At 38.7% G+C, this 26,033-nt stretch overlaps 2 protein-coding genes across 6 annotated transcripts in view; one reads left to right on the top strand and one right to left on the bottom strand.

Annotated features, from left to right (window-relative positions):
• The window catches only part of LOC127440833 (gastrula zinc finger protein XlCGF7.1-like), a 226,766-nt gene that overhangs the window by 177,174 nt on the left and 23,559 nt on the right, over positions 1-26,033 (top strand). The gene's annotated exons all lie outside the window — the stretch shown is intronic.
• On the bottom strand, positions 1,105-7,151 carry LOC127440869 (gastrula zinc finger protein XlCGF8.2DB-like). 4 transcript variants are annotated; one of them, XM_051697912.1, is made up of 4 exons: positions 6,086-6,813; positions 5,648-5,789; positions 5,255-5,400; positions 1,105-4,980 (listed from the first exon to the last, which is right to left on the bottom strand). In XM_051697912.1, exons 3-4 carry the CDS (start codon positions 5,280-5,282, stop codon positions 4,064-4,066), a joined length of 945 nt encoding a protein of 314 aa, XP_051553872.1. In that variant the 5' UTR covers positions 5,283-5,400; positions 5,648-5,789; positions 6,086-6,813; the 3' UTR covers positions 1,105-4,063. The 4 variants fall into 4 exon arrangements, with proteins under 4 accessions (XP_051553872.1, XP_051553869.1, XP_051553870.1 ...); XM_051697909.1 differs by lacking the exons at positions 5,648-5,789; positions 6,086-6,813 and adding an exon at positions 6,841-7,151; XM_051697910.1 differs by lacking the exon at positions 5,648-5,789.

Here is a 26,033-nt window from a genome sequence, read left to right as displayed (position 1 = left end):
TAGAGAACTTGGAGCCCTAAACATCTCTCCCTACTTTCTCAAAAGCTAATTTACATCTATCACTGAATCCATAACTCAAACCTTCCCTGGTTAGATACAGAAAATGATCTGATTCAACATTTAGATATAAAACATCTCCCATTTACAAACAAATCCATAAAACTTCACCTAGTTATAAAGACAATATAACCATTACTACCACCTTAAATGCTTGGTGAAAGATGCACGACTACAGTCCCAAATATATAAATTAATATCATCCACAAACAAACACATAGCAGCTCCAATTCAACAATGGATTACTGACATCCGTACAGACCATAATATCAACTGGCAAACAGCCTGTGACAACATTTATTTCATGTCCTGCAGTTACAAAATTCGACTGATCCAATACAGCATTATCCATAGAACACACATCACAACATACAAACTTCACCACTTGGGTTACACACAAAATAACATCTGTCCACAGTGCCCAACCACCACCGATGATTATTTATATGCGCTTTGGCTTTGTCCACATATAACACTTTTGGTCAGATGTCATGAGCAGACTGTCAAAGATTCTTTGCCTCAGCATCCCAGTTTCACTGTGCATTATCATATTGAGAATCAATGGGTTCATCCAAAAGCTGAAAACATTTGCTTTCAGAGGCTTTATATGGGGTTTGGATGAAAATAAGTTGCATTTTGAACTGTTTTGAGACCAGTGCAAGCAGACAACACACTGAAATCATTCACTAAATAAGGAGCAAGGGAGCATACTCTAGGTTTCCTATGCAGCCAAGTGATTTCACTCCTAACTTCCAGCCAACAGTTCAGTGTCAGGCTGCAGATGATGTTTGGACCACTCGACATGTTTGGCAGACATGGGACAATGGTAATAAGCACTTAGATACATAATTTATAATGCTTAATTTTATTTTAACATGGTTGGCAGTGAATGGATGATGCTGGCCATTACTTATAATAATTATATTTATGCTAATTTCTGATTGGTAAAATGCTTCAGTACTGGCTATCTCTTGTTTGTTTGACAGTGCAAAGAGAGAACATTGAGATTTTGTTGCCAAAGTAAAAACATAAACGTCAAATAAAGTCAAGTAATTTTTATTTGTATAGTTTATTATTTGTGCTTTTCCCAATACACATGGTTCCAAAGCAGCTTTACAGAAAATCAGCTACAATGTTTGTAACATCTCAAAAACATGAATAACCAACACTCCTGGAAACGTAAACAATTTGATAAGAAATCTGACTTTCTATAGCTTGGTATTATTGTAAAATTTCACAACTTATTCATGCTGTCCACATATGAGGACATCAAATTTTAGCATTTTTTCCAAAATTATTAATTTTAAGAGTTATACATTTGTCTAATATTCCAGATGGTACATTTTCCAGATTTACTGAAAGTGGGCATCACTTTCATGGCCATGTTGAATTTGTTATCACAAAAAACACTGACATATTAAACAGGACAGTCATATAAATTATGCATTTTGAATTTTATTTTCTGCTAGATGGCTGGACAGAAAACAAATCATCTATGGCAGTACATCACTGAGCCAGCACCAGGTACAGACACAACAAACATATGGGGTCACCCAAAGACTTCCCACATTTTTCTTAATAAAGAAGCACAGAAGATGATGCTGCTAGCTTTGCCTCACAGGGAAGAGTTTAGATAACTTTGACCTAAATATTTTATACTCAAATAAAATGGCGAAATTGTATTCTAGGTCCAAAGTTATCAACATTTTAATAACAGAGATGATTGCCACAGACAATCATCTCTGTTCAATAGTTTCAGATGTTGGCTTCCAGCACTGTTGGCTGTAGGTATAACCTGAAGAATAACAAATACTACCACACAGACATTCTTGACAGTGTGCACAAAAAAAAGTTACAGACAAGACCAAAACACTTATTGCACTTGAAAATGCTGGCCCCAATCTAACTTTGGGGTGTGTAGGGGAACATGGGAAAATGACATGCCCAACTGCGGAGCAATGGGATATCATTTCAAATGAGGGTCCCACAACCAGTGGAATCAAAACACTATGGCAGGCAATGTTGCAGAGCTTGGAAAAGAGACTTGCAAAAAATGAGGACAGCAAATGTTTGATGCTGGCAACACTGCTGGATCCTCGCTATTAGGGCTATATCTTCACAGCAGCAGACACACTGAATAAGGCCAAACAATGGTTAACGGAAGGACATGCTACTTCCTAAGAACAATCATAACCACCACTGCACATGCAGGAGATTAAGGACCATGAAGTCCTAAACAGTATGGAGAGAGACAGAGGAACCCCCTGGACTTGATCAAATTATGCAGACATTCTCGGAGCTCATCGTGGAACTTTTGTTGAAGACAGAGTTAACTTCTCTGACAAGCTGGACCGTTATTTCCAGGAGCCACTGACTGACAGAAAGACTGGTCGGTCACTGGAATGGTGGAAAAACAATCAAGAATAACTAAGTCTACTTACACCTTTGGCAAAAAAAAAAAAAAAAAACATCTGTCCTCTAGGGCTGGGCGATAGGATGATGTTATCAGATATCGACGATATCTTACAAAGATTCCGATGACAATTGCAACACTCAATTGACAGACGATGATCGACAATATCAGGAAATGGCAAAACCATGGATCTGGGAAGCCAGCAAATATATTAAACAGTAGCCCAGGGTGTGAAACTATCACCGGCAGCCGCAAAATGCGAGAAGGCTGAATTTGTGAGCTCCTTGTCCAAATGCAGGTATTTCATGCGCGGGTAATTTTGCTCATCTACCCGCAACAGGCTGGCGACCTGTAAGACGTCTCGGAGTGACACATGACAAGAAATGCTGTTAGTCACAAAGACACAAGCTTGAAGTAACACACTTTATTATATTTTTAAGAACAGACAAAAGACAAGCTGCCAATGCTCGTGTCTGATTCGCTGTTTGTTCAGAGGCGTGCAGCACGAGCCTGTTATGTGGAACACCGTCTCGTGTAACAAGCGCATTTAAAGAGTTTTCACTCTTTTTTTCTCTGTTTTGTTTGTCTGAAAACTGTTTGCATGGATAATGTCATCTATGAGAATGCTGCAAATGATCTCCGATCATCTCAGGAGGTACTGTGAGTTTAGTTTGCTTTATTTCCATGGACCAGTTCACAGTTAACATGCAGGTTCAGTAATAAATATCTTTCTATTAAAGAAACAAAGACGAAAGCGATTATGTCATAAAATAATACAAGACACGTTCACCTTGATTATTATTATCTTTTAATTATTATTATTTATAATTGTCTTCAGTTCTTAATGTGTAGGCTATTAGTAATTTTCCACCTGTTGTCGTTGACGGATGCTTATGTGATGGCAAATGGAGGCGTTGGAGATGGTAAATGTTTGGATTTTGGGAGGTGGTTATTTAAGATTTTTTGATTGCTTCATTATTTTATAGCTTTTTGCGTTTAGTTTAAAGTGCAATTTTAATTTAGAAACGAAACCCCACATGACACTAACAAGACACATGTGTACAGTGCAGCCTGGCTCTCTCACATTAAATCACGTAACTAACAACTAGTTGTGCAGTACGGTTCCGTTCACACAGCGTGGGTTTGCCGAGAATGCGGTTGTGAGTCCTGGAAATTTGCAGGTGTTTCAGTTCAGTTATAGAATGCGGTTGTCACTCTCATATATAACTGAACTGTGTGTGAATGTAACCATATTAAGTACTCAAAACAGGATCTAGTGAATTGATTGACACTGTATTACGTTTAGTCAAATTTGGCCCTGAAATTAACATTGCTCACTCACAGTTTGACAATTTTTGTATTATTTATTTTTTTATTAGTCCTTAAGTTACTTGAGAGGCTGAAACTCTTCCCACATGAAGTGCATTTAAACAGCATCTCTCAAGTATACACTCATGGTTTTTCATGTTCCTTGATGCAACAAAACTCTTTCCACAAAAAGAACACACGCAAGGCTTTTCATTTGCATGAGATGTCAGGTGTAGCTTTAGCTGTGCTGCACCCATAATTGTCTTGCCACACTGTTAAATTGCTTTATCCAGAATGCAAGCGCATATGAAGTTTGAGATTGCTTAATTGGCTAAAACTTTTTCCACATGATGCGCAGTGGTATGGCTTCTCTCCAGTATGCACTCTCTCATGTGCTTTCAGGATTGATGATGTAACGAAACTCTTTCCACAAAAAGAACAAACATATGGCTTCTCATTTGCATGAGTTATCAGATGAACCTTTAGCTGTGATGCTAGCGGAAATGTCTTGCCACACTGATCACAGTTAAATGGCTTCAATCCAGAGTGATAGTGCAGATGAATTTTGAGATGGCTTGTTTGTGTAAAACTCTTTCCACACTGAAGACATCTGTAAGGCTTTTCTCCAGTGTGAATTCTCATGTGACGCTTAAGATCTCCTTTATTTGCAAAACTCTTGCCACACTGAGCGCAGATGAAAGGTTTCTCTCCAGTGTGAATTCTCATGTGATGCTGAAGATCTCCTTTATGTGCAAAACTCTTTCCACACTGAAGACAGGTGAATGGCTTCACTCCAGTGTGAAATGTTAAGTGAGTGTTAAGGTTTCCTTTTTGTGTAAAACTCCTTCCACACTGAGAGCATGTGTAAGGCTTTTCTCCAGTGTGGATCCTCATGTGGCGCTTAAGATCTCCCTTATGTGTAAAACTCTTTCCACATTGAAGGCATGTGAACGGCTTCTCTCCAGTGTGGATTTTCATGTGACGCTTAATATCTGCATTACATGCAAAACTCTTTCCACAGTGAGAGCAGGTGAAAGAATTTTTGTCTCTTGTCTTTCGAGTTCTTTTCTGTGAAAAAATAATTTCAGTCTTTGAGACAGTAAAAGGTTCTTCACTAGTCATGAAATGATCAAATGTTTGATCATGATGTTTCTCCTCCACGTCATTCAGTTCTTGAGTTTTCTCATTCACTTCAATTGAGTCTAAAATGAACAGTAAATTGAGACAAATGTGAAAAAATAAATAAAATAAAAAATACAATTGAACCACCATTTAATGCCAGTAAGCAAAGGCCAATAATCTACTTTATGTGATCTTTGATCGGCTGAATGTTAGTTCTTTCTTTCTCATGTTGATTCTGGTATTATTTGTTTATTTAACTGTAATTTTACTGCTTCTATGTTTTTATAACTACAGCTGCCGGATCTAGATATAGATCTCAACAGCCATTATAAAGAATCAAGAATGGACACCAACCTCTTTGTTCCTCTTTAACAGACTTCATTTTTGCAATAGTATGTCAGTAGACTTCAGTGGTTACACTGGGTGTTGTTCTTCTTTATATTCCAACTTTTTTCACTGCGGGGTGAATCAGGATCGCTGTGTGGTATGGAGGAGCAGATCTGCCAAAAAAGGACCAGATTCCTTAATTTATACAATATCCCATTGTTGCAGTAAATGCCATCATTATTCCTGTCGTGATTATTAAATAATCATCTCATTGGCGATTATTTGATCTAAATAATCGTGATTATTTTGCACTTCAAATTCCAATAACATTTTAATGCCCAAATAAGAGATTTTAAAGTGAATATATAAATGCCATCAACGGCGCATTTGAGTGTCATTCAGTTGAACTCCGAGCTGTACCGCAGATCTCAACCAGAGCAGCTCCTGTCCTGCCATGTGATAAAATGTGCGGACTGACGGTCTCAGAAGCGGAGGCAACTGAGATTAACCCCCCCCCAGTCTCAGATGTCTCATTTAAAGTGGATACATGAATGCAGGCAGGCTTTAAATGAGATGAAGGAGATGAAATGATGATGAGTATAAATAACATGTCCTTTATAATCCAATTTAACATCAAGAATAAAAGTCTCCAACAGGCCAGTCATACACAAAAAAAGTCCCAATACAAACTATACAAGTCAATTTAACAGACATCAAAAGCTGTTTCAAACAATCCTGCATCAAACAAACATTTCCATTATACAGCACAGTTACTCACAAGATCTGGAGAAACAGAGATTAAACAATACAGAAAAAAGGTACTCATAGGAGTATTACCATATTTAATTATCAACTTACATAAGTGTTGAACAAAATAACTTTCCTCAATCGGGACTTTAGATGGAATGACAAAATCAACATGAACACACAACAATACTTCCTTGTGCATCTTCTTCACTCTTCTTCTATCACATATTTCTACACATCTCTGTGAAATACTCCCTGGAGGCAGGGATGAGTATTGCATCCATGAAAAAAAAAAAAAAAAAAAAAAAAAACATTTACAGGCTTGAGGCAGTTATTCACAACTCTTCCACATAGTACATGTTTGTGCCATTTAAAGTAAAAAAATAATAAATAAATAAATAAATAAATAAATAAACCAGCACCTTCTGAGACCTTTTTCACGAAGCTAGTTGGTCCTGTTTATGCTTAACCCTGAAGCACGCTTTCTTACACCGATTTTGCTTAATAAACTGACAATGTGTGTGGTCATATAAATGCATTAAAAGGCTTTCCTTTGCATTGCATGTAAACTCCTTAACCGGCATTGTTACTTATCCAGTGTTTCCAATGTGTTGTGCTCATGCCTCTGCACGATTTGACATCAATATTTTGTCAAAGGGCAAAGCCCCTAGCAAAGCGTGTTGAGAGGAGGTAGAAACATAACTAATTGTTCAAATAAATATGCACAAAACATGATGGAAATTTCAATAAAAAAATTATCTTAAATAATAACATTTATATATATATTAATTTTGAATTTGATTGAGTTTTTAATCATAAAATAGCCTATAAAAACAAATCAGGAAAAAAACTGACAGGTAACTTACACGTGGTAGGCAGAGAATTTGACGAATAGCCTATCAGTGACTCTGGCTTGCAAATTAATGCAAATGAATGCTGTAACTGAGAGCTAGCTAGATCAAATAAGATAGTTAACTTGTCAATGACAATAACTGCATGTAAAACATGGATATCAGATAATATACGTCATCAGGAACAGTTAAAAATCTGTCAAGTGGTGGATTGCCAGATGCAACAGTGCAACCACCCAACTCCAGCGACTCGCTGGGCGTCGTCACACCAGTGCCTGTATCTCTGCCCGCTTCCTCTGGCTCGAGCACATCTGGTCCCCCCAGAGAGTCTGCCAACCTTGGTGAGCATAAACCGAATCAGGTTAAGTTACAACATTTCCCTTCTCAACTGTGCAACAATCAGCAACGGTCATTTGTTGCATCATGGTATAACTCAAGGGAGTGGTTGAAATATCTGGTGCAATCAGATGCTGCATTTTGTTTTCTGTGACCCAGCTGGAATGGAAATTATTTCCATTATTATTTTCTTTGTTAAAGAAAATTGTCAGGTTACAGAGCGACTTCTTGCTATGATGACGGCTGAAAAGGGGGGATGCCTAAACCCTGACCAACACAATCATTGCAGAGCTTGATTACTCTTATATTTGTCGCAACAATTGTGTTTTAAAAGGTAAAACCATAGGCGGTAGGTAGGTAGCATAGGGTGGCAGCGTTCATGGTTACATGATAAAGATCATGATTCAGCTTAATTACATTAATACAGAACAACAGCATGAGGGTAGTTCACTTGAATTTTTCCAAAGATCTGGATGAAAATCTAAACAGACAAATCTCCTTTAATCTTTTAAAGTGTCTCAGCCCCCCACATCACCTTTGTCTGTGTTTGCAAGGGAGATGGGAAACACCAAAAGTACATAATAGCCCACCTTTAACACCCACCTCGAGCGTTCAATTGTGACATCAGAGAACAGTTACCTCATCTTAACTTGAAGCAAAATGTACCCAACTGACATGTGATATGCCGTTATTGCATACTATATACTATACATTGCATACTATATTCACATAAATATTAATATTTGATATAGATGTCTTAAAAGTCAAATAAAACATTCAAAACAAATGCTTAGACACATCAAAGCGGTGGATTTTCCAATATCCTTTTATTTTTACAAGTTATATCTTATCTTTTATCATCCTCATTTATTGTTATTATATTAATAAATGTGCTATTTTTCTTTTACTATAAGGTGCAAGTAACATGTACTGTATGTTATCTTAGGGGTGACTGGGAGGGTCTGATTTTGATGCCAGAAATATATATATTATTCAAATAACATTTGTTGCAATACTTCCAGCTTCATTCTTGTTATGGCAAATTGAGTTTCTTATTAAAATATTTTACAATATTTTATATGATGCTTCAATAAAGAATAATTTGGTTAACTGTTTTTTATGGGGGGTTTTTGCCAGGAGAATATAACATATGATACAACGATATACATATAAAAATTTTTTTTTTTTTTTTTTCCTTTTTCTTCCAATTTGGAATGCCCAATTCCCAATGTGCTTTTTCAGTCCTCGTGGTTGCGTAGTGATTCGCCTCAGTCCGGGTGGCGGAGGACGGATCCCAGTTGCCTCCGCGTCTGAGACCGTCAACCTGCGCATCTTATCATGTGGCTTGTTGAGCGTGTTGCCACGGAGACATAGCGCGTGTGGAGGCTTCACGCCATCCACCGTGGCAACCATGCTCAACTCACCACGTGCCCCACCAAGAACGAACCACATTATAGCGACCAGGAGGAGTTTACCCCATGTGACTCTACCCTCCCTAGCAACCAGGCCAATTTGGTTGCTTAGGAGACCTGGCTGGAGTCACTCAGCACGCCCTGGTATTCGAACTAGTGAGCTAGCGAACTCCAGGGGTGGTAGCCAGCTTATTTTACAACTGAGCTACCCAGGCCCCCCGATATACATATAAATTAATAAATTCACATTTGGTAATTCTGTTTAAAATAGAAAATATTGGCTAGCCTAGTGGCACATTAAATTAAAGCACAGGCTCAGCGTCTTGACAGTTTTCGGAAGTTACTATTGTTTGAATATGCTGCCTAATGATGCTCGCTCAAAAAGTATAGTATATGTATAAAAATACTCACAAATGATAATTCTCTGTAATAAAATGTGAATGAATAAATGGAAACAAGTAGGTCCCAATGCATGGGTGTTCTCATGAACGCTAAATGTTGTAGGAAAGTCTTCATCATGGTCATCATTGCTGCATCCCTCCAGCAAATCAGTATTTGTTGTTCTTCTTCTTCATTTTATATAGGTTGGAAAAACGAGCATTACTCTCTCAAACTAAATGGTTGTACCGTTGCGAGAAACAGCTTTGAGGCGTTCACCTCTGGCCTGTTGAAATTCTATGATTATAGCTCCCCTTAGCGGTTTAAAGCTGCTTATGACTCATTAACTTGGTGAGTGTGGCAGCAGAAAGCTTACTCTGGATGGATACCCACTGTATGACTTTCTTTCTTCTGCAGAACACAAATTAAGATTTTAAGAAGAATATTTCAGATCTGGGGGGGTCACGTGACCCCATGCGAGAAGATGATGTGTGAGCGGCTAGCTCTGCGCACTTTGCTGGTTTTTTTATTATTTTCATGTTATAACCGGTGAGATTCGATACACCCAGTTACATTTTTGCTCTTTGAGGTAAACATGGCAAAGAAGTAAAAATCCTCAGACTCTGGAGACATTAAAAGACACTTACGTGTTCAAGCTGAGGCCTCTGACGGGACTGCGAGCCGGGGACTCGATTTGGACGGCACGTCGGGAGATGAAATCCAGCGTCAACTGTCCAACATCTCGGTGATGCTGACGAAGGTTGTTGCTGACTTGGAGGATCTCGCTGTAATATGTCGATCTATTACGGAGTTGGACACGAGAGTGACAGATGTTGAGAAACGAATCGATTGTCTGGAATCATCAGAAAGGGAATTATCCGCTAATCCGCCCGCGTCCAAAACAGACTTGGAATTTATTTTGAAAAAACTGGAAGATCTCAAAAATAGGAATCAAAGGAACAATATTCGAATTGTTGGAATTCCTGAACATGAAGAGGGCAGAGATATGGTGAAATTCTTAGACAAGCTCTTCCCGAGTCTGCTCGACATAACAGGCCATAAGCTGGAAATCGAGTGAGCTCACAGAGTCCCGGCTCGCAGATCTGCTGAGGGAGAAGGCCCCGATCGATTCTGGCCAAATTTCTGAGATCATCCGATAAAGATCTCGTGTTGCGCCAGGCAAGGAGCAAAGGAAAGCTTTCTCGGAAGAATCACAATATTTTCTTTTAGAGAGAAACGCGATCGGTTCAAGGAATGTAAGAAACTCTTACATCAATGGAAGATTGCTTTTGCACTGATGTTTCTGGCCAAACTGAGAATAGGCACCAAGGATGGCAGCAAAGTATTTTTATGCCCCAAAAAGGCACTGGCCTTCATACAAACTATGGGTGAGTAAACCATTGAGCGTTTCTTATGTGAGTGGACTGACTCGCTGTTCAGTAACTCAACTATCTAAGGAAGCTGGGCGCCATTTTTTGTTTCTTTCTGCATTGGCTCCGCCTAGTGGCTGGAGTTTGTTTTGTGGCATGACACTCCAAGAAACTTTTGCATTGACGGAAGATCGCTTTTACACTGAAGTTCCCGGCCAGATTGAGAATGGACACTATGGATAACTGAAAAATATCAACATGCTCACATAAAGGACATCTTTTATAAAGTTGATGGACTGAGTAAGTCATGATGTATTTTTTATTTTTTTGGCCTCCGAGTGAATTTTACTCTTGATAATCCGAGGAACCGGGATGCCTGTTTTGTTTCTTTATGTGCTGGCTCCGCCTAGCGGCTGGAGTTTGTTTTGTTGAATAATACTCCTTCGGGTCAGCTGTGGAAGAATCTGATCTTTCTTTGTGCGTACGCCTTCTGTTGGCTGGAGTTTGTTTTGTGGAGTAATTTTAAAGGACATTAGAATGATTACATCATCTGCTGCACTCATAACAGCCGGCTCACTGAACAATTGTCTGTCTGTCCGAGGAAACTGAACGGCTTTATATCAGCTGGAGTTTGTTTTGTGGAGGAACACACCTTCAAGACAGTTCTGTGAATGAATCTACATGTTCTTTGTGTTTATTCTGCCTGTTGGCTGGGGTCTGTTTTACAAAGTATTTTCTGTTATGTAATTTTGCCTCACAAAACCTTTGCAGAAGCATCATACTTGAGCAATCCGATGGCAAAGTTGTCGCGGGGGTTCTCGCATGCGTACATGGACTCTTTGAGGTTAGAGGGATTGACGCCGGTTGGCGCTGTCGTGCGAGAGGTTAATGCGCATGCTTTTCTTTTTTCTGTTTGTTTTGTTCGGGGGGAAGTTCGGTTTGATTGTTGCATTAATGGGGAATGTGGTCTGTATAATCTTGCTTTTGACACACAATTTATTTTTTTTATTATATCAATATGTCAATTGTTAATATGAGTGGATTATCTCTCTCCACGTGGAATGTCAATGGGTTAGGGCACCCCATAAAAAGAAGGAAGGTTATTTCTTTTTTTAAGCGTAAGAAATATGATATAGTCTTTCTTCAAGAAACGCATCTTTCCACACAGGAAGCTGAAAAATTTGGGAAGATATGGGGTGGGCATGTTTTCTTTAGTGCTGGCTCAAGTAAGAGTAGGGGAGTCGTTATACTGATAAATAAACATCTACAATTCAAATTTCTCAAACAGATAAAATAGGAAGAGTCATAATTGTTTTAGCAGACATTCAGGGGCAAAGGTTGATTTTGACTAATATTTACGCACCTAACGCTGATGATCAGGGCTTTTTTATAGATCACGAAGGGTTGTTGCAAGCCGTTGGCACCCCTCATGATATAATATTAGGAGGAGACTTTAATTTATTGATGGACTCAGTCCTTGATCATAGTCAGGGCCGGAGTGGCAGTCGGGAAGATCGGGAGAATTCCCGCTGGGCCGGTCAAAAATTGGGCCAGTTAGGTCTGCATGTTGATTGACAAACTTTCATCATATGTCGCATAACAATTGCCAACAATCCGTAACATCCGGTATTTAAAGGATCAGAATTGCGTTCCTTATTATAGCGGATGCAGTCTGTATTTTATCATCTCACACCCAAACAAATGAGAGAGTAGCCTGTGAGAGACGAAACTGATGTGGCGCTGCTTCACTTGACAGTGCGGGAAGGATCACGGAAGATCCATCGAGAACAGATAGGCTACTGATAGCTGAATGGATGAACGTGCTTCAGGTAGCCTAAAAGATCATCACAATTTTAATACTGACTGCAGTCTCACAATCTCAATCAATTAATCTCTGAAATCCTCTTCCTTAGCAGTGCAGAATGATAATAGCAAATTTTTGTCACAAAATAACAGAATACTTAAAGTAAATGAACACAGATGCAACAGCACAACATGGTATGAAAATAATGGGACTTTACAGCTCTCAAAAGATTAAACTCAACAAAACAAACTGCACAGAGTGCCTTCAATGTTGTATAATGCGATAAAACCCTCTTAAAGAGACAGTAACCATTTTGCCTTTGTCCTGAACATTTACATTCCTAGTAAAAGAAAAGTACAACTGTGTTATTTTAAGTCTTTTATTTCACTTTTATCATTGTAAAATGGTACGTTTTTGAATGGTATGTAAAAATGTAAAAACAATCACTCAACCTTAATTGTTTCACTGGATCTGTTGCTATTTGAATTATCTAAAATACAAAGCACTGACCATTTAAAGTGTGTGCCTGTACATCTTGAAAGAGTTATAAACATTTAAAGTTCTATAGTGTTATTATGTGCCTAGATAGTCTTTAAAATAAAATTAGTTTACCCAAAAATGAAATTTCTCTCATCATTTACTCATCCTCATGCCATCCCAGATGTGTATGACTTTGTATAACACAAATTAAGCTTTTTAGAATAATTTCTCAGTTCTGTTGGTCATTTCAATGCAAGTGAATGGTGATCAGAACTCAGAAGGTACAAAAATCTCATAAATGCAGCATAAAAGTAATCCATACAACTCCAGTGGTTTAATCTATGTATTCAGAAGCGATATGATAGGTGTGGGTGAGAAACAGATCAACTCAATCAAATCAATTTTTTTTTTACTATAAATTCTCCTCCCTGCCCAGTATGGGGCGATATGCTTATGTAAATCACCAAAAACAGAAGAAGAACTCTTAAGAGAGAAGAGTGCTTAATTATTGATCTGTTTCTCACCGCTTCTCATTTACTTGCATTGAATGGACCAACAGTTCTTCTAAACATCTTCATTCATGTTCTGCAAAAGAAAGTCATACACATCTGGGATGGCATGAGGGTGAGGAAATGTCCCTTTAACATTCACTTATTTTTACAACACATACAGTGATGTCTTATGACAAAGTGAAAATCTTAGTGAATGGCGTATGTGGTATAATGACATGGAGAGCTTAAATAATTTTCAAGTAATTACATATATTGCATATTTTTTGCTGTGATCTTGTTTTATTGTTATCATCTTCACCTCCAACCCCCCTTTTGGGTGTGGGCTGACTTGGACATGACATCCCGGGCTGAATATGAATCCCACTCTGGCCCTGATCATAGTGAAGCAAACATGTGTAAGCCCCCTAGAGCAACAGTGACACTTCACAGGATGTGTAAAAATCTTGGTCTTGCAGATATTTGGCGACTTTTGAACCCATCTGGTAGGGACTATACATTTTTTTTATCAGTTCATAAGATTTATTCTAGAATAGATTTTTATATATATATATATATATATATATATATATATATATATATATATATATATATACAGTATATCTAATCCCTCACTTCATCTGTTGTTGACTGCTCAATTGGAAACATCTTAGTCTCAGATCATGCCCTGGTGAGTTTAGAGATGTTGCCACATACAGAGAAAAAGAAATTATATAGTTGCCGCTTGAATGTATCCCTTTTGCAAAATCATGATTTCCAACAAATGTTAAAGACTGAAATCAGTGTTTACATGGAGACCAACTGGTCCTCAGTATCTTCTGTGGGCGTGGCACTTAAGGCAGTTCTTAGGGGTCGGATCATACAGTATGCCTCATTCATCAAAAAATCCAAAGCACGAGAACTCGTGGAACTGAAAGAGAATATTAAAAGTGCCGAGACAGAGCTGAAGCGCCGAATGTTCTCTGATGGCCTCAGAGAATTGACCCGATTGAAATACAGATATAATACTATTTTGTCGCAGAAAGTGGAGTTTTGGTTGTTCAGGGCAAGACAGTCATACTTTGAGTCGGGGGACAAAGCAGGGAAGCTTCTGGCAAGATATATAAAACAGAGAGAGTCTTTTTCTTCCATTCCCTCAATGAAATCTGCTGGTGGTGAAATATTTACCTCAGCCATTGATATTAATAATGCTTTTAAAGAATTCAATCTTGATCTTTATAGTTCCATGTCTTCGTCTACTGAGAAGATATTAGAAAATTTGTGGAACCATTAGAACTCTCTAAATTGATGACTGAGCAAAAAAATTCTCTTGATTCTGAAATAACCTTGGAGGAGCTTGACGAGGTTATTAAGGCCTTGCCTTCAGGCAAAGCTCCGGGGCCAGATGGTTTTGCCGCTGAATTTTTTAGATCTTATGCTGCAGAACTAGCTCCACTTTTATTAGAAGTTTATATGGAATCATTAAAGAATGGAAAGCTTCCACCAACCATGACGCAAGCCCGGATCAGTCTGATTCTTAAAAAGGACAAAGATCCAAGCGAGTTACCATCCAATTTCCCTGATCCAGCTAGATGTAAAAATATTGTCAAAAATTTTGGCTAATCGATTAAGTAAAGTTATGACATATCTTATACATATAGATCAGGTGGGGTTTATTAGGGGCCGCAGCTCTTCTGACAACATTAGGCATTTCATCAATATCATGTGGTCAGTGGCGAATGATCAGACTCCGGTCGCTGCCATCTCACTTGACGCCGAAAAGGCGTTTGATACGGTAGAATGGGATTATCTTTTTAAGATTTTGGAAATACATTTTAGTTAGGGTTAAATATTGATTCTGTGGGAGTACATTTATTGGTTGGATTAAGTTACTTTATAGACACCCTGTGGTGGCGGTACAGTCAAATGGATTAATTTCAGATTATTTTACTTTGAATAGGGGCACTCGGCAGGGTTGCCCTCTTTCCCCATTATTGTTCTGTCTTGCCCTGGAACCATTAGCAGCTGCGATAAGAAAGGAGGAGGATTTTCCAGGAGTGGTGCCAGGAGGTGTGGCACATAAGCTTTTGCTTTACGCAGATGATATTTTATTATTCGTCTCTGACCCTACTAGATCTATGCCTTGCCTCCACAGATTTATTAATTCCTTTTCTAAGTTTTCAGGATACAAAGTCAATTGGTCTAAATCTGAAGCTTTGGCTTTGACAGCATACTGCCCAGTAACGGCTTTCCAGCCGGGTGCTTTCCAGTGGCCCAAACAGGGCATTAAGTATTTGGGCATTTTATTCCCAGCAAAATTGTGTGATTTAGTTAGAGTTAATTTGACCCCTTAATAAAACGGTTTTCGAGTGATGTGGACAGGTGTGCTTCATTGCATTTATCTATGATAGGGAAAGTTAATGTTATTAAAATGAATTGTATTCCAAAATTCAATTACTTGCTGCAGTCTCTCCCTATAGATGTCCCCATCTCTTATTTCAAGCAATTTGATAGCATAGCAAAGTTCTTCATTTGGAATGGTAAGCGTTCCAAATTACATTTCAATAAGTTACATAGGCCGATTGACAAAGCTGGGTTAGGCCTACCCAAGATTTTATTTTATTATTATGCATTTTGTCTCAGACATTTGTCCAGAGTGTTTAATTCAGACATTTATTTAAATGTTGCCTCGAGCTTATGGCTGAACCCCAAATTATGCATCAACAAGTCCCCTTTTTGCTGGTCAGAATGGATTGAGAGGGGGGTTACTACACTCGGTGACCTATGTGAGAGTGGAGTGTTGAGATCATTTCAAAATTTGGTTCAACTTTTTGGGATTCCCAGATCTCAGTTCTATAAGTATTTACAGTTGTGCCACCTGCTTTGTACTGTTTTTGGGAGTGGTTTACACCCCCCTAAAGTGGCAGATACTCTGGGAGTGGTGATTACTGCTTTTGGAAAAGGTCATGAGGCATCGGTGTATTACTCCCTGTTAATTCAGAGTCTGGGGACGGAACTTCAGCTTCTCTTAAGAGATTATGGGAGAAAGATCTAAACTTGGTATTGGAGGAGGGAGTGTGGGCTAGGATTCTAAAAAACGTCAAATCTGCATCTAGAGATGCAAGGTTTAAGATTTTACATAGAGTCTATTGGACCCCCTCTTGATTGCATAGGTTTGGTCTTAAAGACACACCCACCTGCTGGCGATGTCAATCAGAAGATGGAGACACAACCCATGTCTTTTGGGGATGTGTTAAGATTCAAGAGTTCTGGTTGAGGATTCAGAGTTTTATGTGCGAGGTTTTGGCCTCTCAGATTTTATTCTGCCCCAGACTCTGTATTTAAGATGGGGCAGTTAGTAATTTGGAAAATAAACACATGAAAAACTGGGTCCTAACTAGTATTATGATTGCCAGACAAATTATTTTAAGGAGTTGGAAGTTGGCTGGAGTGCCCCTATTTCAGGAGTGGTGTTCAGAGGTGGCCAGAGTGGCAGCTCTTGAGGAGGGGATATCCAGAAGACTGGGGAGTCTAGACCTGTTTGGGAAGAAATGGGGCAAATATCTGTCTTTTTGGAGGGCTCTCGGGGAGGGACAGTGGAGAGAGGTGTAGGGGATGTGATTAGTTTATTATTTATTTTATTTTTATTTATTTATTTATTTCTATACTTTTTTTGTTTGTTTGTTGTGTGTCTGTAATTATGTGACCACCGGGATGTTGATGAGGGTCGGGTGAGTGATGGGGGGGGGGGGGGGCGGATAGTTAGGGTTAAATATTGATTCTGTGTATATATATGTTTTGCTGTTTCTTTCTAATAGATGAATCAATAAAAATGTAAATCACACAAAAAAATTCAGCTCTGTAGGCAAGTTAATGGTTGCCAAAATTTTGAAGCTCCAAAAATCACATAAAGGCAGCATAAAAGTAATTCATATGACTCCATTCTCAGGTGCAATAAGTGTTTTGGTCTGGTCTATAACTTTTTTTGTGCACACTGTCAAGCATGTCTGTGCCGTAGTATTTCTCATTCTTCAGGTTATATCTACAGCCAACAGCCGCTGGAAGCCAACATCTGAAACTATTGAACAGAGATGATTGTCTGTGGCAATCATCTCTGTTATTAAAGTGTCGATAACTTTGGACCTAGAATCTGAGTTTTGCCATTTTCTCTGAGTATCAAATTTCTGGGTCAAAGTTATCTGGACTCTTCCCAGTGAGGTCAAGCTATAGAATGTCAGATTTCTTATCAAATTGTTTACGTTTTCAGGAGTGTTGGTTATTCACGTTTTTGAGATGTTACAAACATTGTAGCTGATTTTCTGTAAAGCTGCTTTGGAACCATGTGTATTGGGAAAAGCACAAATAAACTATACAAATTAAAATTACTTGATTTTATTTGACGTTTATGTTTTTACTTTGGCAACAAAATCTCAATGTTCTCTCTTTGCACTGTCAAACAAACAAGAGATAGCCAGTACTGAAGCATTTTACCAATCAGAAATTAGCATAAATATGTCTGATTCAAAGTAATGGCCATCATCATCCAATCACTGCCAGCCATGCTAAAATATAATGTAGCATTATAAATTATGTATCTAATTGCTTATTACCATTGTCCCATGTCTGCCAAACATGTTGAGTGGTCCAAACATCATCTGCAGCCTGAAACTGAACTGTTGGCTGGAAGTTAGGAGTGAAATCACTTGGCTGCATAGGAAAGCTATAGGATGCTCCCTTGCTCCTTATTTAGTCAATGACTTCAGTGTGCTGTCTGCTTGCACTGTTCTTAGAACAGTTCAAAATGCACTTCATTTTCATCCTAACTCCATACAATGTAAAGAAGGTTAATGAGCTTTTGGATGAGCACATTGATTCTCAATATGATAATGCACTGTGACACTGGGATGATGAGGCAAATAATCTTTGACAGTCTGCTCATGACATCTGACCAAAAGTGTTATATGTGGACAAAGCCAAAGCGCATATAAATAATCATCGGTGATGGCTGGACAATGTGGACAGATGTTATTTTGTGTGTAATCCAAGCAGTGAAGTTTGTATGTTGTAATGTGTGTTCTATGGATAATGATGTACTGGATCAGTTGAATTTTGGGATTGCAGGACATGGAATAAATGTTATTATAGACTGCTTGACGTAAGCTCGTTGGTAAGGTCACGCGTCACGTGGAGTCAGGAAGTGCGTCATTGTTTACATCGGTTTTTTTTTTTATTTGTTTTTTTTAATTATTATTATTTGGAAATTATTTTTTTGTATTTTATATTGTTTTTAAATTTTAAATTTTTAAATTGTTGTAATTGTTTTGGTTGTGAACAGCACAAGTTTCTCTTGTAAACAATGACTCGCTTCCTGACTCCTCCTCCACGTGACGCTTGACCGAACCAACAATCTTACATCATCCCTCTCATGAGTGCAGTCACAGAGATGTACGGAAGCGAACATTTGTAGTTAAAAAGTATATAAGTATTGTTTTGTTTCTAAAAATAATCAATCGTTTGCGTTCAGAAGAACTTTATTTGTCGACTGGAGTCGTGTGGATTATTTTGATGCACCCTAAATATGCATTTTGGACTGTCAAAAAATGGAGGATATTCACTTGCATTGTTTAAGGGAGGAGGCCTGAAATGAAATCCTAAAAGTCTTAAATTCTGTTTTGATGAAGAAAGAAACTCAGATATATCTTGGATGGCCTGAGGGTGAGTAAATTATCAGCAAATTTTCATTTTTGGGTGAACTATTCCTTTAATAGTTATATTGTCTTTATAACTAGGTGAAGTTTTTATGGATTTGTCTGTAAATGGAAGATGTTTTATACCTAAATGTTGAACCAGATCATCTTTGATTTCTAACCAGGAAAGGTTTGAGTTATGGATTCAGTAATAAAAAGTAAGAGTAGAGAGAGAAATGTAGGTTCTCCAAATTGTTTGGGCTTCTGGGGGGGTTGTTAATTTTATTCAGGGATTTTTGTTCTTCCAATAAAACTCAGATATTGCACTATTTAAAGATGAGAACCAGCCTAGAGGTGGGGTGACGGGGATCATAGAAAAATGGTAATTGATTTTCGGGTGTATGCTCATTTCTATAGATTATATAAGGATGTGGTTAGGAGCAGGGCGTGGCTGGGCCGTGAGGGTGCACGGCCGGCGCTGAGTCAACTAATCAGCAAGGGAGAGAGATAAATTAGAGCCGGAGATGCCAGTTCTAGAGACACACGCGGCCGCACCCTCCTCCACGTCACACTCCTCCCCCGCCCGATTCAGGCCGGGCACCATCCGGGCTGGCCAGCTCCCCCCCCATCTCTGGAGGGGAGACGCTGCCTTTCCGGCCCTTTCGCCAGCCAATGGTCCACCCCGCCTCCTGGGAACCTGGGGAGAGACGAGGGGAGGGAAGAGGGAAAGGGAGAGTGGGAGAGACACAGAGAGAGAGAAGAGAGAGAAAAACTTGTTCGTCGGTCCCCGGATAAGCTGTCGTCTGGTCCTCAGCCACTCTGGCGGATGACAGCCTCTCCTCCCCGGGTGGACAGCAGTGAGTCCTCCGACCCCTGGTGGATGGAATGGCTCTTCCTAGCGGACGGCAGCATTTCCGCTGACTCCCGGCGGCCGGCAGTGACTCCTCCGTCCCCCAGCGGATGGCCATATAGACAAACATTAAAAACAAGCTGGTGAGTAAACTGTAAAGAAGGTTAATGAGATGGTCTGTAACAGAGGAAGTTGAACTTTATGGAGCCTATAGACAATGCCTTGAGAAACATCAGTACTTAATTTAGTACACCTTGATTTGCAATAAACAAAGGGAATTTGGGAGTGGTTAAGTTTGGAACTCCTGGGGTCATCTGCATACAGGAGGTAAGTTAGATGAAAGGCCAAGGAGGGAGGCGCACCCCCAAGCAGTGGCCAGAATTTCCCTACCTTCTTAAAACTGTTTTGCCAGATATTCTACTGTTGTGGGGATGAAACCATAGTTCCAGTCGCACTGAGAGCTTTTAGATAATACCAAACGTGCCTATTTACATTATTTGTATACATCAGATATGATATTTTGCTACATACAATTCTTAGATGAGTTTGAGGTGATTCTGAGCTGAAGGGGAATGAAGGAGGAGGAGGGGTAAGAGCAACAGTTGGAAGTGAATTTGCAATTTTTGCTCAGGGGGTGTGGTGCCTCAGGAAGAGAGGCTAATTGTTTGAAGGTTCATATGTTGATTTTCTCAAAAGTACTTTGTTGTCTCAGCAGTGCTCACTGAATCCAGACAGCTTGGCACTGCCTTACAGTCAAGGCAACTCATAATAGTTTCTGCGTGGTCACTATTAGGCGTTCGCGGTGACAAGTCCATTTTGATGTTCTTTGTCATTTTGGTCTTTCCAGTGTGGGAAGCTGTTCAGAGAGCTTTGTATGCATTTGCAGAACACTTTGTCTAAACAGGTGTATGTAGCTTGGGTTTGGCAGGTGGATAATCGGGTTTAGGTTTGTCTCTGCCTGTGTCAGGTTGAGTTTAACCCATGTGTCCAGTTCATCAAGTCCATCATCAAGTCCATCAAGGCCTTTGTGGCTTGTTCAGTGAATGTGTTGATACATCATGGAGAAACACCTTCTTCTAGTGGCACCTTCCCTTTGATGATGATCTGAATTCTCTGCTACCTCCAGTGGTGGTCTTCTGGGCAGACTTCAGTAGGCGAAGGAGTTTTCACTGGTGATGCATCACTGTGAAACACCTGAACAGCAGCTTAAATGACCATATAAAGATGAAAATTCTGATCAGACACTAGGTGTGTTTATATGGACCCTAGTAATCTGTTTGTGATCAGACTAGTAGCATAGTCCAAATAAAAGTCTCATATAACTACATCAACCGAAATGAATTGGCCAAATCCAATGTAAACTTAATTCGGATTGTATGGGGTGGTGTAAACCTTTTATAATCCGTTAGAGAAGAAAATATTTGCTATGTAAACGCTTGATCGGGTTGCTTTCTGGAACTGGGACATTGTGCGCATGTCCATTACTGACTCAGTAATTGCGTCATGTTGATGAGGGAATGCTGAACTCTGAGAAGACGAGTGACCAGTAGAAGGTCGAAACACCACACACTATCTCTAATAATTCAAAGCTAGATGATTTTTATTGTTGCTGGATAGTAAGTAGATGGTATATTTGAACATTTTGAATTATTATTTTATTTTTGATGTATTGTGTATTAAAACCAGAAGCCCTCGTGCAACATCATATCCTCATTTGTTGCATTGTCTGAAATAATCTCACATGTACAAAATCTAATGTGACAGCCCCTTCAAATGGTGAGAGCATGCTGTATAATTGTGCAGTGTACACATCACAAGATCAATTCAGAGTTGATGTTTTTGACATATAAACCCACACATTAACCCGATCACTTTATTTAGCGTTCATGTAAACAGTACGTTCGGAATCATCTATTGGATTGATTTTATTCTGATAAAAAAAAAAGTGTCCATGTAAACCCAAAGAATGAACAATGTTCCATGAATTATTCCATTGGAATACAATTGGAACATCACGTCTCTCTCCGGTTTTCTAATCACCCGTTACACTCACATGAAACCAGTCTCCACTCGCTCATTTCAAATGAGAAGCATATACAAAGTGCTGAACATGAGATGAATCATTAAATTTGCTTCGCCAACCCCAATTTTAGCTTTGGCGGCTGGCAAAAAAATTATAAATGAAGGGAAAACCTGTCTGTTAAAGTGATGGAAAGCATTTGAATGATCCATCAGTGCCTGTTAATGTTTTTTTTTTTTTTTTACACTTGGGTGCAATACTCATCCTTTTCTCCAGAGGGCGATAACCATATGGTACTTCACAGAGTTGTATAGAAATGTGAACTAGAAGAAGAGTGAAGAAAAAGCACAAGCAAATATTGTTGTATGTTCAAGCTGATTTTATCAATCCATTTAAAGTCCTGATTGAGGAAATGTCTTTTGTTCAACACTTATGTAAGTGGATGCTTTTTAAATCTTAATAATTTTATTGCTAACTTTTTTTTTGGATTGTTCAGTGTTTATTTTTCCAGACATTGTGAGTAATAATACTGTGGAATGGTAATGTTTGTTTGTTGCAGGATAGAGTTGTTCATCAGTGACATCAATTTGTATGGCAAAACTGAAAGTCTAATTTGCCATGAGATCACTCTGGATTTTCCTATGGGTTTTTATATTTGGGTTTTTCAGCTTATGAGTAAAATAATATCTGTGGTAAATATTACTTGAAGATATGTGGACGTTTTGTTCTACAACATAAATGACACTTTAATTCCTCAAACATAAATTTTGAAGCCTCTCTGTCTGTGTGTGTGTGTGTGTGTGTGTGTGTGTGTGTGTGTGTGTGTGTGTGTGTGTGTGTGTGTGTGTGTGTGTTTTAAGTATGCAATTCAATACAGCTTCAGTATTCACATTTGAGGTATGACTGTGTGTAATTTATGTTGTAGAACAAAACATCCATGTATTGTCAAACAATATTTATCACAGACCATATTTCACTCATACATCCTAAACTGCCATTCTTAAAACCCATAGGAAAATCTAGAGGGAATCCATGGCGAATTCTCTTCTGGGTTTTTGGACTATAATCTGAACAGCTCTATTGTTTGAAACAGCTTTTGATGTTAAATAAGAAATACAATTTTGTGATGTATGACTTGTATGGTTTGTATATGGACCTTTTTTTTTTTATGTATGACTAGCCTGTTGGAGACTTATTCTTAATGCTCATTTGAATTATATGGGACCTGTTCCTTGTTTTCATCATAATTTTTATCATCTCCTCCTTGAACCTGTTTAAAACCTACCTTCATTCTTCAGCCGATGCGTTTACATCCTACAGACCACTTTTCATGTATCTTCTTTAAGGGTGTGTTCACACTTGTAGTTCGGTTCTCTAGGTCCGGACCAAAAAAGAAAATGATACATTTAGTCCTGGTTCACTTAGCGTTCACACTGGCATTTTTAACACCGAACCTAAAGATACAAAACAAAAGGCATAAGGATAAGGTCACAACCTGATTGGACAGCTTTTATGATGTATATTTTGTGATGGAACTTGCCGAACATCCAAAACAATGCTGGATGCTCGTTAGATTTATATATGTATATATGGTGGTATTTTTACCAGCTGACAACAAACGAAGAGCTAATAAAATGAGTCAAAACAGCGCCAGGAATTCCTCCGTTGCGCACACAAACGAAGATATGCTGCAAGGAGAAGGTGGTTCCGACACCTGTACTGAACTGTAATGGGCAACATAGCTCCTACGATGAGAAGAACCAGGTATGCTTGAGGTCAGATTAAAGGCAAATTACTTCCTGTCTTTGGTCCATGCTGTGTTCATATATCAGTCAAACTGCACCAGAGTTAGTTTGGAAGCGGACCGAGACCCACTATTCAGGGGGTCTCGGTCCACTTGTTTGGTGCGCACCAAGGTTCGGATGGCAGCGTTCACACTTGTTCAAATGAACCGCACTAACAGAGCAATCGTACCAGAGTTCGTATTTTACCAAGTGTGAACACACCCTAAATGAGCCATTAGAGACTGGACTATTTTTGACTGGCAAATTTTGGGACTTGATTGTGTTGTGATTTTCAGTGTTTCACATTTGTGTTAGATCTGGATTCTTTGTTTTTTGTGTGTGTGTGTGTGTGTGTGTGTGTGTGTGAGTAAATTATCACTAAATGTAGGCCTATAGAGGACTACTTTTGCTCATGTGTTAAATTATTTTTATAACGAATGTTTAGTAATCCCCCTTTAATTCATATAATAGTTAAAGGTATTTTTAGATGCCACACAGACAGTTATAATCTAGCTATGTTTATTCATGGTAAACAGGGGCATTTTCGACAACAAGGGGTTATTTTAATAATTAAGGAATTTTGTCCCCTTTTTTGGCAGATCTGCTCCTCCATATTACACAACAATCGTGATTCACCCCTGCAGTGAAGACACTCCCACAGGAATTCACCAATAAATGCTGTGATTATTTCCATCATCCGGCAAGTGAAGAAAGAAAGAACGTGGTAAAGAGAAACAACTTTGTGTAACAACTGAAATCTACTGACATAATATTTCAAAAATGCAGTCTGTTAAAGAGGAGTTTAAAGAGGAGCTTGAAGACATCAGTATTACAGAGTCATGCAGAATGAAAAATGAAGATACTGAAGAACAAAGAGGTTGGTGTTCATTCTTAATTCCTTATAATGATTGTTTTGAGTAACATCAAGTTGACAATGCTTATGACAGTTCACTAGATCTAGCAGCTAGTTAGAAAACCATAGTAGCAGTAAAAATTAAGTTAAACCAATAATTCCAGAATCTACATGAAAATTACAGAACTAACATTCAGCATATCAGAGATCACAAAGTAGATAGTTGGACTTTGCTACTTACTGGTATATTTATTTATTTATTTATTTCACATTTGTCTTAATTTACTATGTTCATTTTAGACTTGATAGAAATGAAAGAAGAAAGTCGAGAACTGAATGATGTGGAGGAGAAACATCATAAATTTGATAATTTCATGACTGGCGAAGAACCTTTTAGTGGCTCAAAGACTGAAATTAATTTCTCACAGAAAATAACTCAAAGAACAAAAGCCAAAAATTCTTTCAACTGCACTCAGTGTGGAAAGAGTTTCACAGAAAAAGGAAACCTTAATGCTCACTTAAGAATTCACACTGGAGAAAGACCGTTCACATGCCATCAGTGTGGAAAGAGTTTCATAATTAAAAGAGACCTTAAAAAACACATAAAAATTCACACTGGAGAGAAGCCTTTCACATGTTCCCAGTGTGGCAACAGTTTCAGAGAGAGGGGAAGCCTTAAGAATCACCTACGAATTCACTCCGGAGAGAAGCCTTTTACATGCCTTCAGTGTGGAAAGAGTTTCACACAGAAAGGACGGCTTGATGGTCACATGAAAATCCACACCGGAGAGAAGCCTTTCACATGCCATCAGTGTGGAACAAGTTTCAGAGAGAAAGGAAATCTTCAGCGTCACATGAGAATACACACTGGAGAAAAGCCTTTCACATGCTCTGAGTGTGGAAAACATTTCTCACAAGCATGCAATCTCACAATTCATCTGCACTATCATTCTGGATTTAAGCCATTTAACTGTGATCAGTGTGGCAAGCAATTTAGGCAGGCATCACATCTAAAGAGACACCTGACATCTCATGCAAATGAAAAGCCTTAGGCCGGGTATACAGAGTGCATGTTTTGACACCCGGGAGGTCGTGAGCCCCTGCACACGTTACGAGTTAGTTTATCTGATAATCGTACAGATGCAGTGGTGCACGACAAATATATAAAAATAATATTTTTCATTATAAAACAAAGCCAGAGGAGATGATTGCTTTAATTCCTTGTAGCTTGCAATTTGGAAAAATAAAAAAGACTGGCATGGCAAGGGGGTGCATTAACTGAAAACTCATCTACCGATTACAAAAAATAAGTAAAAATGATGGATGATTATTAAAAATGCTGCCCGACATTTGACAGATTCAGATTTCGAAGGGAGGCTGTGTGAATTCATGACTGCATACATCAACTTCATTGTGTTGCTGCCAGTTACTGCATGATAATAAAGCACACAAAATGTACAAGATTAAAAAGAAATTGTGCAAAATTCACGCACCGTTTCTGCCGGTTAATACTTGGATTTAATCTAAGCGCAAACATGAGGTTTAGTGCAGAATTATGAGTTATTTTGGTGGAGTAGGCTGGTCTTAGCTGGTCAGGGTGGTCTTAGATAGTCTCCCAGCCTGACCAGCTAAAAATTGTTCAAACCCCCTCTGAAACCAGCTAACTGACCAGCTAAAACCAGCCAACCAGCTTAAGCTGGTTTTAGCTGGTCTTTTCAGCAAGGATGTACAGCAGGGGTCTGCAAC

The sequence above is a fragment of the Myxocyprinus asiaticus genome, chromosome 5 (genome assembly GCF_019703515.2).
Source record: "Myxocyprinus asiaticus isolate MX2 ecotype Aquarium Trade chromosome 5, UBuf_Myxa_2, whole genome shotgun sequence".
Classification (NCBI taxonomy): Eukaryota; Metazoa; Chordata; class Actinopteri; order Cypriniformes; family Catostomidae; genus Myxocyprinus; species Myxocyprinus asiaticus.
The sequence above is the reverse complement of the archived record's forward strand: the minus strand, read 5'-3'. Positions and strand labels throughout refer to the sequence as shown.

Excerpts from the sequence above, each read along its gene's own strand:
- LOC127440869 (XM_051697909.1), bottom strand. The coding sequence starts at position 5,282 with ATGAAGTCTGTTAAAGAGGAACAAAGAG. Across the intron at positions 4,981-5,254 it reads TGTTAAAGAGGAACAAAGAG|ACTCAATTGAAGTGAATGAG; the intron begins GTTGGTGTCCAT and ends TGTTCATTTTAG.